The sequence below is a fragment of the Mytilinidion resinicola genome (genome assembly GCF_010093595.1).
Source record: "Mytilinidion resinicola strain CBS 304.34 unplaced genomic scaffold BDZ99scaffold_20, whole genome shotgun sequence".
Taxonomy (NCBI): domain Eukaryota; kingdom Fungi; phylum Ascomycota; class Dothideomycetes; order Mytilinidiales; family Mytilinidiaceae; genus Mytilinidion; species Mytilinidion resinicola.
The window spans coordinates 233,439-250,451 of NW_022985456.1; the positions used below are offsets into that span (position 1 = coordinate 233,439).

Consider the following 17,013-nt stretch of genomic DNA (forward strand, 5'->3'; position numbering starts at 1 on the left):
CGCATAAACCTACGGAGAGTACAGCATTATAAAGGACTCTACTTACTAGGTCTTAGCTATCTACGTGATGCTAGTAAAAAACACTATTTATTCCAACTTAAGACAGCGCAATAGATTAGAAACTTTATTAATTTATAAGAGAAAAAAGTAGAGTAGAACTAGCATTCTTACGAGGCCTTGTAATTAGAGCACCCTTAAAATTACCGTCCCGCAGAAGTTGCCATTCCAACGCCGTTAGACCTCCGAAGCCACTCCACGGCAGCGCCAGCAGTCCGGAGCACGCAACGCTCGAAGATTTAACGTTGCTTTCATCTATGCATTAATATTATAAGACTTAAGAAATAGGAATTAGTATTTACACACCCTCTCCTTAGTAAAAGCACACCCGTCCAATCTCCTAACTGGCTGGACTAGCCGGGCCGACTCCTTGGAGCTTCCTCTCGAGCAAATAGGTGAGCGAGCGCAGGCGGCGATGTAGGTGGCGATGCAGGCGGGGATATGCGTTTACTAAAAAGGGGTGTATAAATACTAATTCCCTAAGAAATTAAGTATGCTTCTAGATAATAAGTTATATATAAGTAAAATTACTAGAACTAGAACTAGTAATTATTCTAGTAATAGATACTAAAATTTAATATTATTAGTTAAATAAGATAAATCTTTAGCTTATAGCTTTAAAAGCTATTATTAGGTAGAAGTTAGTATAATATAGTATGTAGTTAATCTACTAATTTTAGATTATTAGTAAGCCGGTATAACTTCGGTCAAATAATATAAGCTTATCTAATTCTACTAGGCTAGGTTACCTTTTACTTCTTTCTAGGAACAACTACCTTACTTACTACTAACAACAAGCTAATACATACTTGCAAAGGTGTATACACGAAGCTTGCTGCGCGCCGATCAATAAAAACGGGTTTAATTACGCACTTTACGGGCGGGGAGGGGTACGCACTTGTAAGTTTGCTTCTACCTGCGATATAATAGCCAACAGTTTTCAAAGTAGCTGGACAAACACTTTACAAACGCGTCTAAAGCATCCGTCTTAACCTTTATATATTTACTGAATTAATTAGTAGTTATGGTTGCTAACGTACACGCGTTGTTTAGAAGATGCTACCAATGGTGGTAATTCCGATCCGACAGGTTCGAAAATTAAGAAATCGCGACGTAACGCCCCTCGTAGTTTTCGCCGATTAGCAAGAACTTGACCTAACTCACTTTACTAGGTTGCTTCCATCGTCTCGAATCGGGTGAACAGCAACAAGGTACGGATCCTTCATCTCACGTGACTTTCAACCGCAAGGGTGAGATCTAACTTTCGACCTGCATCAGGAAGAGCAATACTTGGTAAAATGGTCTTCCAGCAAACCAACCAGCTATCCTGTCTTCTCTTGGCATACTTCCCAGGAGCTAGTCAATTGTTTGGAGCTACTCCAGGATCACCTAGAGGCGAAGCAGACGTGAGTCATTCATTTCTTCACTACAGAGCACCCTGGTCCTACCATCTCGCTAATTCTGATAGTAGCCACTCTTCCCGAAAGAGAAAATCTCCAGACAGCGACGTTGAGGTCGAACGTCGAGCCTCTCCATCTACCCGTTTACTACCCTCAAGCCGAGCGTCTTCCACCTCATCGACTGAGCGATCATCAGTATCATCTGGGCGAACGATCAATCCTGAGATCAAGGTATACAATGGAGTTCTCGAGGAGTCCGAAGGGGCTATCAAGGCAAAGAGTGTAAGTTGTTTGATATGGAAGTGAAGAAGCTCTATTGACCGATGACTTAGGTGACTCGACCTGACATCCCACGCATCAGTGTCGCCAATATGCCTACTCCAGAAATGGTTCAAACGGCAAGAAGCTCAAGCACGTATACGGCAGAGAATATGATCCGCAACGAAATCCTCCAGCGTCTCCGAGCTCTTCCAGGAGCCAAGATCCACCTATCGAATGTTCATGACCGCTCCGCCCCGTCTCTCCGCTTTAAGTTTATCTCGGAATCCGTGCTCCAAGAAGGTGTCTTCAAAGCAGACCCGGCGACGCAAATCGGCTGCCAGCAATGCCGGCCGCACATGGGCAGACACATCGGGTGCGAGTACACGAAGAAATGCGACTGTCTTGAGTATGCTTCTGTCGACGAATCCCGGCTTTCGGACGAGCAGAAGAAGGAGTACAGGATTATTCGAGAACAAGGGGGGTCGACGATTGGACTGCCGAAGAAGTTTCCTTACTACGCGGACGCAACGAATAGGACTGGTTGCTTGGTGCCATTCTACCTCAAGTCGCGGAATCCGATCTACGAGTGCAACGATAGCTGTGCGTGTGGCGCGTTCTGTCGGAACAAGAACGTGCAGCGTGGTCGGCACGTTGAGCTGGAGATCTTCAAGACGAAAAAGAGAGGTTGGGGTAAGTACTTCCATTGGTCATTGGTTGTAGTAACTACATATACTGACTTCAACAGGCCTCCGCGCCAAACAAGACCTCCGCGAAGGCGAATTCATCGACACATACCGCGGTGAGATCATCACAGACGAAGAAGCCACCCGTCGTGAGGAGAGCGGAGGTAAGGCGAAGGCGAGCTACCTCTACTCCCTGGACAAGTTCGCAGAATCGGAAGGGCTATCTCAGGAAGAGCTCTACGTCATCGACGGAGAATACATGGGTGGACCGATCAAGTTTATGAACCACTCCTGCGAGCCGAATTGCAGACAGTACACTGTCTCTTACAATAAGCATGATTGTAAAGTTTACGATATCGCGATCTTCGCCTGTCGCGATATCCCAGCGATGGAGGAGCTCACCTTTGACTATCTGGATAAGGACGAGGAGGAGGAGAATGAAGAAGATGCGGAGTCTTCACAGCCTAGTCAAGAATCGGTGCCGTGTCTTTGTGGTGCGAAGAAGTGCCGGAAGTGGCTGTGGACTTGAAGCTTAACGGCATGGCAGCGATAGATGGCATACTGGATATGGTGGGCACGACTATATCTTGATCTGAAGGAGGATTCAGACACCTATCAATTGGAGGTGTGCATACTGGATTGCTTTTCTTTCTTGCTTTTTCATTTTCTCTCTCATCTTATTGGTCGCATCTCCTTAGCTCACGACAAAATGAACACTCTCGGGACTTATTGACTGGTTGAATCAAAAAAGGCACCTACTTATGAAATAGATGAAGCGCAGTGCATCAACTCAGCAGAATCAACCTTGGAACCGAGCAGCCTCAAGAGCTGATAATAACAGTCAGCAAGCTATGCGATCCAAAGCAATAGCCCCTGACCAAACAAGCTCCTAGGCCAGGCCGCAAGGGGATGACACATCGCCGCAACGACTATACCGCGTTGCGCTAAAAGGAGACTCCCTGGGCCACGGCCACAGTCCTCGTTGCTATTATGTCCATACCGCCACAAACCAATCTACACTCGCCATGGCCACCTGTTTATTCTGGAATTGCTCTAGACGGGCCGCGCGGCAGGATCCGCAGGGTATCGCCGATGTAACTCGCATATCAGGCACTTCGTCGACGTTTAGTCAAGACTACAGGGGGGGTTTGCTATATTGGATTCCAGATATTGCGTTCCATGCTCTGGCGAATGACACCACGGTGAATTAGCATGCGTGGTTGGAGATGGAACGGCTATTCGCTAGAGATGTGTGGAGGTTGAGGCTTGGTCGGAATAGCTAACGGGCGGGAGTGTGGTTCGGGATATTGCTTGAGACTATGTATAGACGACGTCCAGTAGGCGAAGACGAGGGCCTTCGGTAAGTAGAAACCAGGATTAGTGGCCTCGAAGTAGACATTCAACTGTGACCCTTAGAAAATGGCACGGTATGAGACGTATGCGGAGCTGAGACGACATCTTCGACACTGTATGACACAGCCACTTGCACAATCATGTTTCTTTGCGACCGGAACATGTCGTAAATCGCGACCGTGGTCGGTGTACACGTCAATAGTATCAAGGTGTGCTGCCTAGAGGCCGTCCTTGGGAAACATATGAACCCCAACATGATTTCCAATGTTACCCCTCAGTCCATGTAAACCACTCCGGGAAATCACTACCCGCTAACTATTTTGAGTTGCGTATTAACTGGTTCATAGGTCCAATAAGGGATGAGTAGTTGGGAAGCTGGAAACTGATACTTGCGTGGGGTGGTCAATTGCTCATGATCGTGCCATTGAATTACCGAACAATTGATGATGACGTCTTTGGAATTAATTGCAACTACAAGGCCTTGATACTTCACGCTGCCTACCAATTCTTGGAGCGCCGGTGTGTTGCCCACTCGCGCCCAGAGAATCACGAGACGGGTTGATACGGATGGCAATGGGGCGTTGTGCCGGCTTCAGGGGACGTTGGGCTGGTCGGCTCCGAGTCATTACGACCGCCGCGGGGACATTCCATATGTAATTTTACGCCTTTTGGCCGTGCAGTGAAGCTGTGAATATGGTCATGCCACATGTGAAAAGCTCTGAGGGGGCTCTCAAAGGAGCTGTAGGCGCTGCAGCCGCGATTAGGGTGCTCTATCAGAGTGCTCGTGCTGTCGACATGACGATGGAGCGGAGGGGCCGGCGAGGCACTGCAAGACCCGTGGGACGGGCAAGACAGCGTAGGCTATATACGGCGGATGCACCCATAAGCAGCCGCGCAAGAGCAATTCACTGGGCCTCGGGCGTGCGTGCAGGCGTCCACGGTTGGGGGGTGGTGTGGGCGTTGGTAATGCCGACGGGCTGGGGGAGCAAATGGTCTTCGGAAGTGCTAGACAGGCGCGCGAATTTCATTTTTGCAGACCGTTGGCTCCATTTCTCGACTTTTCTCTTGCACTCCCGCCCACGCCCATCCCGTGTGCTCTTCGTCAACCAACTCGCCTCTGCTCGAGACGAGATCGCACAAAGCAGGTCGCCCGTCATCCGAGCCGTTGCGGACACGTCCTCGCCCGCTCGTCGCCGCCCCAGCGCAGCCGTGACTCGATTGTCGTGCCTGGAGTACCGCACCTCGTCTTCTCCTCACCACCCTCCACCACAAACCATCTCACCCACCCGCTCCGCTGCCTCGACCCCGCGAGCTTCGTCGCCGCTCATCGAGCCGTCGCTGTGCATCTGCTACTGGAAAAATTCCTAGAGAAGGTCAGTCTCGTTCACCGTGTCGCGCACGCTGCAAGCCGCCTACCAAACTGCTTGCTGGCCCGCTCTCCACACGGAAAATCATCTTCATCGACTGCTCGCGCCCAGGCACCGACTGCCAGTTTGCTCGCACCGACTGGCTGCCATGGACCTGCTCGCGAGCTCTGTGTGGCGGCGTGTCGGTACATATCAGACGGCAGTCGGCAGAGGCCATCCCGCACAATATATTCCCCAATCCGCGCAATTCCTCGTTTATTTTCTCTACAAATCCCCAGCTCCTATTTCCGAGCGTCCTTAGACCCACTCGACCTGGGCAACGCCCTCGAGCTCGCATCACTACATCTCCCCACTGTGTCTCCCGACGTCGTCGCTAACTCGGAGCTCACCCAGACATCCTAATAGCCCAGCTTAGCCTCGACGCGTTACGAGTCGAGAACAAGAGGCCCGCGTAGCTTGCTCAGCTTCCACCAAGCTTCCTTGCGCACCCCGACTCTCTCACCTCTTCCCCGCCTTCGAGACCGGACTCGCCCGTCTACGCCAACCATAGCCATCGGTAGACCAGCATACACTGTCTTTACAAACAGATAGCTACCGTTCAAACCAACGCATACTGGTGATCACGGAGTCCTCTGTGCGGAGAGGTTCTGAGAACGCTCCTCTCCGGACGTTGAACCTTCGCGCATCTGCGTTGGTAGACACCCTCAGTGCTCCCGCCAGGGACCACTAGACCTTGAAACGGTCGCCTCTCTGAAAGAACTTAGCCTTCCTAGGTTGTTCCAAGCAAGAGAGCATCACGCTGCGAAATGGCTACCCCAGCCAAGCGATCGGGCGGCGACGCCCCAACCGCAGCTCCATTCTCATACGCCCAGGCCGCGAAAGGTCTAAAATCTTCATCGACTTCTGCCGGAGCTCCAAGCAAGCCCACATCGGGAGCCGTCACCCCTGCGAAGGACTCCGCTTCTGGTCCCGCCTCAATTTCGACGGCGCCTTCAGGCATGAGCTGGGCGGACGATACCGAGGACGGAGTTCCTACCGAGAAAGAGTCGGATACTGCATCCACTGTCCGTGGACCTGAGACCAATGCCATGCCGCTTGCCTCGAAGCACAACCTCCCCACACAGGAAAAGCCTGCGTCCAGCGTCTCTTCTCCTGACTTTGGCGCGTCCTCTGCCTCGACCCTCCTCAAGGACGACGATGTGTCATCATTGCCCAACGCCTCTTCAGAATCCACTTGGGACAGCAAGTCGCAGACTTCGAATACGGCCGACAAAGCGGCAGAATCCAAGGAGAACACCATGGAGAAACCAAAAAAGAGCAAGGACGTAGAGAAGGCACCGCCCAAGTCGCTTCAAGAGGCGCCCATACCGATGGTGAATATCTGGAAAAAGAGGGCAGACGAAGCTGCGAAGGCCAAGGCCGCTGTACAGCCTAGTCCTGCGAAGAATGCTATCTCCTCGAATCAGACTCCCGTGAATGGGACTGGTCCTAGTCATCACGGCGGGCCTAACGGAGTATCACGAAGCGAGCCTAAGAAGAAAGGAAAGACTCCTTTCGGAGGCGATGATGCAGATGCGACAGCCACACCGAGAGAAAAGAGGCACAATCTTGATGGCAAGCCTCGAGACGATGATAAATCTGGCCAAGGTCGACGGGATGCGAGACCGGATCTGGACATGGACAAGTCGAAGAAGAATGCTAGGAGTCGAGCGCCCGAAAAGGACAGCAGAGCGACAGCAGCGACTTTACCACCTCCAGTCCGGGATCAAGAGTCGTGGCCTACACCTGAAAGCGCTTTGGACGAAGGGAGGAAGAAATCCCTAGACAAGAATCCTAAAGTAGAGAAGGAGCGCACCCAGACTAGCTCTTCGAAGCCACATGGCAAGCAGGAGTGGGTTCCAGTACCCTACACGCCCACTGTGCTATTTACCACCCCCATTCCGAATACCTCGTCTGGTCGGAGGGGAGGCCGAGGTGGAGGTCGTGGAAACGCTCAAGGAGGTGGTCGCGGAGGACCAGGTGGCGCGAATGGAACCGGTGCAGACAGAGACGCATCCGCTCCTACCTCGTTACCCAACGGCGATCACTCAAGACGAGGCAGGCCTGATGGCGCGGCTCGCGATCTATCTCCGAGCAAAGGGAAGAGAACAGGCAGTACCGGATCACCATCTTGGAGGGATAACAAGTCTGCACCAGCTGCTGGCGACAAGGCAGTGAAGTCTACATCAGCAGTAGATCCCGATATGGCATCTAGGAGAGCGTCGATCATGGATGACGGTACGACTAGCCAACAGCCTGTGGGACAGAACAACCCCAATGCTCGTCCTTATCAGCCAAATCGACCCAAGCAGGGTCGAAAATTCGACGGACCAGCTCCCACCGCCGAGAGGAGGAAGGATGGAGACATCCTATCACCCACGAAGGACAACGCGTCGAACTTTTTCAGCCGCCGAACATCAAATGCCACGCAGCTAGAAGGTAAGCAGAGTTTTCTGCACTTGTCAATTCTCATTCATGTGCTTGCACATCAATATACTAATTGCACTGCTTCAGAAGATGGTGAGAAGCGCTCCACGAACGCCGAAGGCCAAGCTTCTCAATCCAAGGCTCCAAATGGCGATCGTCGGCCTGGCCAGTACAACTCGTTCTCCGGTCGTGACCGCCCGGATCGAGGTCGCGGTGGCATACGTGGCGGCCGAGGTGGGAACCACGGTTTCCAGACTCCACACCACCCAAACAACCACCACTTTACTAATGGCAACTCTCAACCTCTTCAAGGTTCCACACCGTTTCCTTTAGCTAGGTCTCCAACCACATTCCACCCCGAACAGCAAAATTACTTCGTCCCCATGACTCAACAGTCCCGCAACTACAGAGGCAACGGGCCTCGTTCACAGTCGGTCACCTCAGACACCTTCTATGGAAGAGTGCCCAGTGGATATCCTGGTGGCCCGCAGCCGCTTGCGCCTATCCAAACATACATGGGGCAGATGTATGACTATCCGGTGATGCAACATCCGATGAGCGCGGTGCCCTACAGTCCTTCGTATGGCGACCCAAACCAACAACTGCTCACCATGGTTTCGCTTCAGATGTAAATTTCCTGTCTCCTTTCACACCCGTTTGCTGTCTCCCTTCACACCCGTTTCCCGTCTCCCTTCGCACTCGGTCTCACTAACGCAATACAGCGAGTACTATTTCTCCGTCGACAATCTCTGTAAGGATATGTTCCTACGGAAGCACATGGACTCCAAAGGATTCGTGTTCCTCAGCGTCATAGCCAACTTCAACCGCATGAAAGCCTTGACACCTGATCTGGAAATGATTAGGCTGGTCTGCTACAACTCGCCGACCGTCGAGTTCCGGGTTGGCGTCGACGGAAAAGACAGGCTCCGTCGTCGCGACGGCTGGAAACAGTTCGTTCTTAATATGCTAGAGCGTGACCCTACGGCCCAAAATGATGGATCGATAGAGTTGCACAATCCACCAGTGCCACACCCTCAAGGTTTTGACCACTTTGGCCCACGATATCCTAGCATGCCGGCAGGATCGCCTACGAGTCCCGGACCATTATCCGCCGAGGGAACCTTCCAGCACTTGAATGGTATTTACCCTAGCGCGTCAGCCACCTCTGCAGTATTGGAGAATGGTGTCAACGGATTCGTGCCTGAATTTGTACCTGCCACAGCTGCCGAAATGCCGAATGGGAATAGTGCCTCACCTTCAAACGAAAATTCTGAACCGCTGAAGTCAGTCCTCAATGGGGATGCAGACTCTTTCTCTGATGAACAGACGGCGGGACTGAGTGTTATCGTTCGGAAACAAGAACCCAAGCAGTTCTCGGACCACTCCCCTCCTCCCTCCAGAACGTTCTCGAACGGCTCAATCGACAGCCGAAACGGTGTTCCTGAAGAAGTCTCGAAGTCAGAAAACGGTCATGCCAGCCTCCACGTCAACGGAACTGGTCCTTCTCAGGTAAGGTGAGCCGTAGGCGATGGGAAACGCTTGATGGCAGGACTCTTGCTGATGCCATCGGGTTTCTAGATGTGATGGTACCAAAAAAAATGAAATCCAAAGGTCAGCAAGTCCATTTTTGCCAACCACAGCTCAAACCCCGAATCCTGTTCGTCTATTTTGGGTCAAAGATATGGACACACCTGTTGAGTCGCTCCCGCTTGATGCGACTCACGAGTCTTACGCCCACCTTCGTTCAAAAGCGCTCGACCATCGCAACAACGCCCCCACCGGTAATTGCCCGTACGACATGGATGTTCTTTATCAGTTCTGGTCCCATTTTCTTATTCGTAATTTCAACACTCGAATGTACGACGAATTCCGCCGTTTTGCCTTTGAGGATGCTGCACAAAATCTGTCGGATGTTGGCTTGAGAAACCTCATCAAGTTCTATGGGGAATCTCTTTCGAGCGAAACTACGATTCGTACGCGCATTGCTCGTCACTACGTGGATCTGGTCAAGCTGGAAAATGCGGACGCCAGCCGACCTGCCTTGATACAACTTCGGTCGGCGTGGAGGAATGGTGCGTTGAACTTGAAGAATCGGAAGAGGATCAGCGACTTCATCGACGACGAGCTTCGGAGCTTGCTTGAGAACTAAAGGCGCGTCTAACTCGAGATTTCGATGATGTTTGCAAGCGTTCTGTGTTGAAGATTCTTCGGTTCACTTCACCCTCCCCGTAATATCTGCTTTCAGCCTCCATTTTGTTTGGTCTCTGGGTAATACCTGCTGATGCAGGGTCACTTTCCTTCTCTCGGGTAGTTTTTAGGGGTATATCATGTCTTTCAAAAAGTTTTGAGTCGGCGTCAGTTACACGGCATGGGAGGGTTGCATCATTTCTTATTCCTCCATGAAAATAGACTTCCTTGGGTCGACAATCCTATTTGCGATGCCGCTTTTCGACGAAATACCTGAGCTTGGAAAGCCGCAGTGGGTTGCTTCGCAAGAGGACACGGCTGGGAGGTGGCATAGTGGCGCCTTGTTTCTGTTCTCATGACCCACTTCACCCTCTCTCTCTCTTCTACGATTGCATTGTCCTGCATGGCGGCGTTGTATGCTTCAAGATTGTGTTCTTCTGTTTGTTTGCGTCTGCACACGCCTGGACTCTCTGCTTTGTCAAGCAAGCTCTGCTGGGCTGCACTGGCCCGTAAATACAAAAAATGTTCGCTGCGTGTCTTTCTTCTGCTTCCTGTAGAACTACAAAAATATCAAATCGGTAGCAGCTGGAATTGCTAGAGTTACAGCCCTTAGCCGTGGGCCTACCTGCACACCGTATACCGCGAAGCCAGATTGACTCGACATCGCCTCTCGCCATCTATATGCTACTGAAAGAGCCGGCACAGTACAAAGCGCGGTATTTTGGGCAACGACTACGAGTTTGCTAAGTCACGCTTCGTATAGAAAATCTAAAATACCAGAGACCACGCTCAGCATTGGATTTCGCAGACTGATTTCGACTCTGTAGATTGATCTCAACACGCTCCAGCCACGGATCTGCATGGCATCTTCCACGTGATGTGCGGCGATTGGCGGCGCCGATCCCGAGGTGACGCATCCCGCCTTCGCCACCTCGCACCTCCTTCTACCTTCCCCACACTCTCCTCGTCTTCTTCATCACGAAAGAAGACAGGCCGTAAAACTTCATCATGGCCTCCGTGGCCCACCTCCACAAGCTGCTGGCTAAGAATGCGAAAGTGTTCAAGTAAGTTGACGATTAGCCTGATACAGATAACTACGACGGAACGCTGACTCTCTGCAGAGCAGCCTGGAAGCATACTGCGCGTCTTATACAGAACCAACTCCCGCCTTCTCTCAGGACTTCGCAAGCCGAACTACAACCGATCCTTGCACGACATGTCCCGCGTCAACCCATCAACCGCATTGCCTACCTCAAGCAGAGTAAAGGAAGATGGTATACCACCCATAACACTATCAATGCTGCTGTCCGACGATTCACTACTGCTGCGTCCCGCTCTGGAGCTGAACACGGCTGTGTCGCATTGCCGAAATCGAGGATTGGAGCAGCTGTCTATGGCCTTCCGGGACGCGCTCCGTTTGCCTCGACCCTTCGCCCCAACTTGACAGGAGGAGCCCTCAATCGCACCGCAGGGGGATACGCATTCGGCGCGGGTCAAGCAGGATCTGCGCGATTCTTCTCCCATTCACCTGCTGCTCCTGCACAAGTTGTGCAGAACGTCTCGCAGGCCGTGCGAGCCTTCATGATCTCGGGCCAGAAAGCCCAATTCGATGGCACCCATCCCCACAATGGCGAGAAGCGATACAAGTCGGTTACTGCTCTCCAAGCACAAGTGAATCGAAGGGCAAACAAGCTTCCCAAGGCTACGCCAGGCTCATTCATTGATTTCAATGTCAACCCTACCATCACCGCGTTCACACCGTTGAGTGCCGTCACCGGCTTCTCCTCAATCTCGTGTGAGAAGCAAAACCTCAATAGCGAGGGACTTCTCGACATCCTCTCTGTTGATTTCTCAAGGGCTCTCAAGGAACTCGCGGCTGTTCTCAATGACTTGAAGCGACTATCGGGCCTCGGGGATCTACCAATATCTTACCACTCGTCTAGTATTAGGGTCTATTTCCCTGGCTGTGATGCCGGAACTGTGGAGAAGATATGCGATGAACTAGGTGTTCAGCGTGGAGTCGTCCGCCAGGACGAAGATTTTGATGCCTACGTAGGCACCGAGATTGCTCTGCTTTTCCCCTTTGCTCCTAGCAGAACACCTTCAGAAAGTTCATTCTTCGCAAAACCGGTATCTGGAAGACAAGATCCGATTGACTGGCGCCACATGATGACACCAGAGCATAGGATGACGCCAGACCAATACTCAACGCACTCGGAAGATGGAATGGACTTTGAAGACCTCGCCGAGGGAAACCCGTGGCTTTCATCGCCGTCTGGATATGAGAGTTTGCATACCAGTGAAGCTGAGGAATCAGGGGACCTCCATACCCCATTGGAGTACCAAGGGATCGAGGGTATATATCGATTCATGGAGCATTGCGAATCTGCTCGCGTGTTCACAAGGTGATGTGGGGATTTGGCGCGTATTGATATGGATTTATGCTTGGTTTATATGGACGTCTGACCAGTGTCACCCATTGATCACAATTTCCTTTGTTATTGTATGACGGTCGTCTTCGTCGATCGCTGAAGCGCCTCTAGATGTAGTCAATACACTTAGTTGAAATTGATACTCGACATCTTAGACACATGGGAAGCGCTTGAACCAAATACTGTCCACAGGCTTCATAACAGCAGTGCGAATAGCCTCGAAATCAACCCTGTACATCATGCCTCACGACGTAGACCGTAAAGAAGTCTCCCTCTGCGGCATCCGTGTACTCCAACGACAGAGCACCAATTTCATCAACGTTCCACGTTACTTGATTCTCTCCTGCCTTTGCCTTTTCGTCTTCTCGGACGAAGTTGTCCTCTTCCACGACATCCTCGTAATTCTCCTTGAAGATTTCCATGGCCTTTGCGTTGGCGGCGTCGATGTGGGCGAACATTCCCAGGACGTTGGGTTCTTGCTCTGCGGCCGCCTGCTGCGCGTCTTTTTTAAAATCCACTTCGTGATGCACGATGAATAGGGGGAAGTTGTTTGATGTTGTGCTCGTTGTGGCGAGAGAGGCGTGCTGTTGGCGCGATTTTCGACGGGCGGCTTTGCCGGCGGCTTCTACTGCGGCTTTGACATGTTGGGGTTAGTCGCCCATTGCAGTTATGGAAAGAATATGTTGATATTGGAAAGCTCAGGGGCAGTATTGATGATTGGTAATGAACAGCTGATTCTGTTCCTGACGCGATTCCAGACTGTGGTGGTGGGCACGCGGGGCATAGAAAAGGTGGCACTCCAATTCTACAGCAAGCTGTCTCGTGTGTACACCTGTCTGCCACTGCTTGAGGTGCTTCAATGCATTTTCAGGAATCCGAACGAGATGGAACCTCTTCGCATTGGACTATGTGGAAACTCATTGAAGCCCCCAGACAGTGGCAAGCAGGTGTATACGCGACACAGAGTGCTTGATGAGTGTGCCACTTTTTTCATACCCAGCGTGGTGGAGTCGCGTCCAATCGACGTCATCCATTATAATATTTATGAAGTGCCGTAATGACTGATAATGACGATGGCGTTCAAAGAGGAAGGAGCAATCACTGAAAAATTGTTTTGACTGATGTAATAGTAGTCGCCTCTCTTGAGATTGCATAAGAAATGACCTCCGCCGCTGCTCGAACGTTCCTTTCATCTACCCCTCGATTCATCGTGCGACTTCAGAACACAACACATTCCTTCTCTTCATTCTCCACCACAACTCTACGAAAGCAAGCCAGAATGGCACCTACCATCCAGAAGCTAAACACCGGTGCTCCCATCCCAGCCATCGGCTTCGGCACCTGGCAGGACAAGGAAGCTCAAGAGCCTGCCGTCATCGCCGCCCTCAAAGCCGGCTACCGTCACATCGATACCGCACGCATCTACGGCACGGAGCCTGCAGTTGGTGCGGCTATCAAGCGCTCCGGCGTTCCTCGCAGCGAGATCTTCATCACGACTAAGCTATGGAACCACGGCCATCATCCTGACGATGTGCAGAAGGAGGCCGATGCATCGTTGAAGGACTTGGGGGTCGACTACATCGATCTCTACCTGATGCATTGGCCCGCGTCGTTTGCGAGAGGCGAGGATCTGATGCCGAAGGACTCGAACGGGAAGTTCAAGGCGGGAGATACGGACTTCGTCGATACCTACAAGGCCATGGAGAAGCTAGTGGAGTCTGGGAAGGTCAAGGCGATTGGCGTTTCCAATTTTAGCAAGGGAGAGCTTGAGAGGCTGCTTAAGGAGACGAGCATCGTAAGTCTACTTTCCGTTGCGTCACGGATTCGCCGTGTATGAGCATGAGCTTGGGGTCTTACTAACAACGACCAGGTCCCCGCCGCCCACCAGATGGAGCTTCACCCATGGCTACAACAGAAGGACTTCATCGAGTGGCACAAGCAGAAGGGCATCCACGTCACCCAGTACAGCCCCTTTGGCAACCAGAACGAGATCTACGACTCCGGCAAGAACATGGGCAAGCTCATGGATGATCCCGTCCTCGTCGAAATCGGCAAGAAGCATGGTGGCAAGTCGGGCGCCCAGGTCGCGCTCGCGTGGGGTATCACGCTTGGCCACTCAGTCATCCCGAAGAGCAAGACGGAGTCGCGCATCAAGGCGAATCTGGAGGGCGACTTCAAGTTGGATGCGGAGGATTTGAAGAAGATTGAGACGATCGACAAGAAGTTGAGGTTCAATGACCCGTCGGACAGCTTCGGTTACAAGTTCTACTCAGACTTGGACGGCGCGAAGGACTGAGAGGACGATAGTTCCCAGATTTGAGAGTCTCAGAGGCTATCATGCTTTCAGTAGCTAGCTATGATGCCCATTTTGGTGCATCAAATTTGGCCAGACGACCTGTATGATACGGAGAAGTGGCTGGGATGAAATCAAAACCTGACGATTGAACGAGAATATACTTAAACAATGCCTTTAGAACCAGATGAGACTGAGTTCTGAGAGTTGAGGTTGTTGTCGATGCTGACATCCACGTAATATCTTGGCGCTGCCCGATTGAGACTAGCGTCGGCCACAGCTCCATGTCAACTGCAGAACTTTTCCGAAGCTCCAACTTCCACACAACATCCGCAATACTACCACAACTTTGCCATCACCATGCGTTGTTGCTATCATACGATGGCCTCCCCTTGGAAGGGGCAGCAGTCTCACAGCTAACCTCAGCTGGCTCTCCACACTCACTCTAATGGTAAGCGCAAATTTCATATGCGTCCCCTGCTGCCAATGATTACACATCTTACGAACAATCCAATTCCTATAGCGTCGTGAAGGACTACATTTACTCTAGAATTACCATGAGGCACACCAGCGATGCTCATGCACTCTGTCAGAGGCTTTTGCGTTCTCATTTGCTAATGCACATTGCCGCAGATTCTTTTCCAGCCGGCTCCTTCCATCATCAACATTGACCTCGGCGCAGCTTTTAAAAGGTACATACTCTTTCTTCTTCTTCACTCCCTCCCCAAGCATTGTGATGACAATACGACATGGAAAGGCATTCCTCAATCTGAACATATTTTGTCGATACTACCGTAACTAGTTTCAGCCTTGTCTGATTTGCTCCCCATTATACATATTCTCTATGCCAAACTTCGTCGACAGCAAAGCTAACACCTCTGTTAGACTAGGTACATACACTTCTCCAAATTCTCCGACCCTCCCTGCCACACATTCTACATGACGATACTCCAACGCGTCGGGCGGACAGATCGTCGTCTTCGGGCCGACATCCGTAAACGCAGAGCGTACAAACTCTGTGGGTGCTCGGTCTGGGGATGTACTTGTTGAGAACAGCGTATTCTGATTACCGACTGCCACACAATTTTTTCACCGTGTCTCTATCAACGGACCCCACTAATCTTTGAATAGATATCAAAGGTACATACTTTTCTTCTATTTCGATCAATGGGCCATCTATACTATGATGATAAGCTATATTCACACTGTGTGACCGGCTGCCCCTAACGAGGGCATGCCCGGAATGAGCAGTAAACACTGAAAATTCTGATTTAATGAGGTATGTTCCCCCCAACGACCCTCACGATCTTGTCCGAGGCTAACCGAAGGCGCAAAGCCTGATTGCAGATGGTCCTTGACATGTTCTTCATATTTGGCATCGTACCAAATTGCTTTTCCAAGGAACACACGCTGACGCATTCATTGTTGAGCAGGTAACAACGTGCTTCTCCGCTGGTCGGACTGTGAATGGTAAGCTCACTTCCTTCTTCTCTTTCCCTTGCCACTACTCAATGATGAACAATCTTATTTCGCTGTGTTCTTACTGAGGAACTTCCGTTGAAGATACAAAACCAATCACCTTGGAGATCTGAAATAACCCCCACGTATACCCTCTTTTGTTCTAGCAAACCTTAGTCGTATGCGTAGACTAACTTGGGATAGACATACTTCGATCAAATAATTTTAGCCATGTCAAACAAATGTAATGCAACTACTTGAATACGTCTCTAAGCCTGCGTGATTATGTGTCGGGTTCCGCTTCGGTGACTATGGTCCATTATCCTAACCATTGTTAAATATATCCCTGTGACCACCCGACTTGTTGTAACGTGCAACACAAGCGAGCCGGCCACCCAAGCGAGCCGGCCACCTCATCAACTCTCAACAGCTTTGAACGTAGATTGCTCCACAACGCTAATAGATATTAACTTAATTCAACTTGCAGTCTATTGTATAATAACTTCCTCATCTTTTTGACACGTACGAGCATTATGTCCTGTCTCGCCGCAGCGCCTACAGCGCGCTTGCTGCCGTGCACTTCCACCCGGGCGCCTCCTATTTTGACGCATTTCGCCCTCAATTTGTTTATTAGCTTCCTTTTGAGCGATTATATCAGACCCCTGTGCCTTTGTTAGGACTCCTTGCCTCTGAATTCGCTTTCTCTTGCGCTCTCTACGCTTTGTGGCGGCCTCATTCGCCTTTTGAAGGCTTGTGACCTGATCGCGCAATAACACTGCCCTATGCATCTGCATCTCAGCGCCTCTAACAAGCAAATCAAGCGACTCAAGAATCGCAGTAGGAGAGCTATTTTGATGCATTTGAATGCGATTACAAATCAAAGCTGACTGAGAGCCTAGCTCAAGAGCATTGCTTGGTGTTTTTGATTCCCATTGAGCCTCCACCACGGCGAGAGGCGACGGCGTACAAAGCACAACATCAAGCTTTGAGAGCACTGCCTCTGGATCAAGCGGCACAAGGCCGGCGCCTCGAAAGCTTGCGCAAATATTGCTCTTT

General features: G+C 51.1%; 6 protein-coding genes across 6 annotated transcripts; all 6 read left to right on the top strand.

The window, feature by feature from the left end:
* Positions 1-910: 910 nt before the first annotated feature.
* BDZ99DRAFT_451290 (SET domain-containing protein) lies at positions 911-3,158 on the top strand. Its single transcript, XM_033718207.1, has 7 exons — positions 911-957; positions 1,111-1,170; positions 1,230-1,268; positions 1,336-1,463; positions 1,529-1,739; positions 1,790-2,408; positions 2,464-3,158. Exons 2-7 carry the CDS (start codon positions 1,114-1,116, stop codon positions 2,928-2,930), a joined length of 1,521 nt encoding a protein of 506 aa, XP_033571795.1. The 5' UTR covers positions 911-957; positions 1,111-1,113; the 3' UTR covers positions 2,931-3,158.
* A 1,585-nt stretch (positions 3,159-4,743) lies between these two features.
* Positions 4,744-5,658, top strand: BDZ99DRAFT_575040 (uncharacterized protein; the record flags this gene model as incomplete). Its single annotated transcript, XM_033728427.1, has 2 exons — positions 4,744-5,127; positions 5,515-5,658. The coding sequence occupies 2 exons, from the start codon at positions 4,744-4,746 to the stop codon at positions 5,521-5,523; spliced, it is 393 nt and encodes a 130-aa protein (XP_033571796.1). The 3' UTR covers positions 5,524-5,658.
* Positions 5,659-5,927: 269 nt separating this feature from the next.
* Positions 5,928-9,105, top strand: BDZ99DRAFT_397099 (uncharacterized protein; the record flags this gene model as incomplete). Its single annotated transcript, XM_033716030.1, has 4 exons — positions 5,928-6,606; positions 6,715-7,637; positions 7,728-8,215; positions 8,310-9,105. 4 exons carry the CDS (start codon positions 5,928-5,930, stop codon positions 9,103-9,105), a joined length of 2,886 nt encoding a protein of 961 aa, XP_033571797.1.
* Positions 9,106-9,253: 148 nt separating this feature from the next.
* BDZ99DRAFT_396887 (uncharacterized protein) lies at positions 9,254-9,736 on the top strand (the record flags this gene model as incomplete). The annotated part of the gene is made up of 1 exon (XM_033716020.1): positions 9,254-9,736. A coding segment is annotated over one exon (483 nt), but the record flags the coding sequence as incomplete, so codon positions are not given.
* A 1,000-nt stretch (positions 9,737-10,736) lies between these two features.
* BDZ99DRAFT_467084 (uncharacterized protein) lies at positions 10,737-12,383 on the top strand. The gene is made up of 2 exons (XM_033720936.1): positions 10,737-10,838; positions 10,896-12,383. The coding sequence occupies exons 1-2, from the start codon at positions 10,783-10,785 to the stop codon at positions 12,181-12,183; spliced, it is 1,344 nt and encodes a 447-aa protein (XP_033571799.1). The 5' UTR covers positions 10,737-10,782; the 3' UTR covers positions 12,184-12,383.
* A 914-nt stretch (positions 12,384-13,297) lies between these two features.
* Positions 13,298-14,687, top strand: BDZ99DRAFT_467086 (uncharacterized protein). Its single transcript, XM_033720937.1, has 2 exons — positions 13,298-14,001; positions 14,077-14,687. Exons 1-2 carry the CDS (start codon positions 13,366-13,368, stop codon positions 14,500-14,502), a joined length of 1,062 nt encoding a protein of 353 aa, XP_033571800.1. The 5' UTR covers positions 13,298-13,365; the 3' UTR covers positions 14,503-14,687.
* The last annotated feature ends 2,326 nt before the right edge of the window (positions 14,688-17,013 follow it).

Excerpts from the sequence above, each read along its gene's own strand:
- BDZ99DRAFT_451290 (XM_033718207.1), top strand. The coding sequence starts at position 1,114 with ATGCTACCAATGGTGGTAATTCCGATCCGACAGGTTCGAAAATTAAGA. Across the intron at positions 1,269-1,335 it reads ATCGGGTGAACAGCAACAAG|GAAGAGCAATACTTGGTAAA; the intron begins GTACGGATCCTT and ends GACCTGCATCAG. Across the intron at positions 1,740-1,789 it reads GGGCTATCAAGGCAAAGAGT|GTGACTCGACCTGACATCCC; the intron begins GTAAGTTGTTTG and ends CCGATGACTTAG.
- BDZ99DRAFT_467084 (XM_033720936.1), top strand. The coding sequence starts at position 10,783 with ATGGCCTCCGTGGCCCACCTCCACAAGCTGCTGGCTAAGAATGCGAAA. Across the intron at positions 10,839-10,895 it reads AAGAATGCGAAAGTGTTCAA|AGCAGCCTGGAAGCATACTG; the intron begins GTAAGTTGACGA and ends GACTCTCTGCAG.
- BDZ99DRAFT_467086 (XM_033720937.1), top strand. The coding sequence starts at position 13,366 with ATGACCTCCGCCGCTGCTCGAACGTTCCTTTCATCTACCCCTCGATTC. Across the intron at positions 14,002-14,076 it reads TGCTTAAGGAGACGAGCATC|GTCCCCGCCGCCCACCAGAT; the intron begins GTAAGTCTACTT and ends AACAACGACCAG.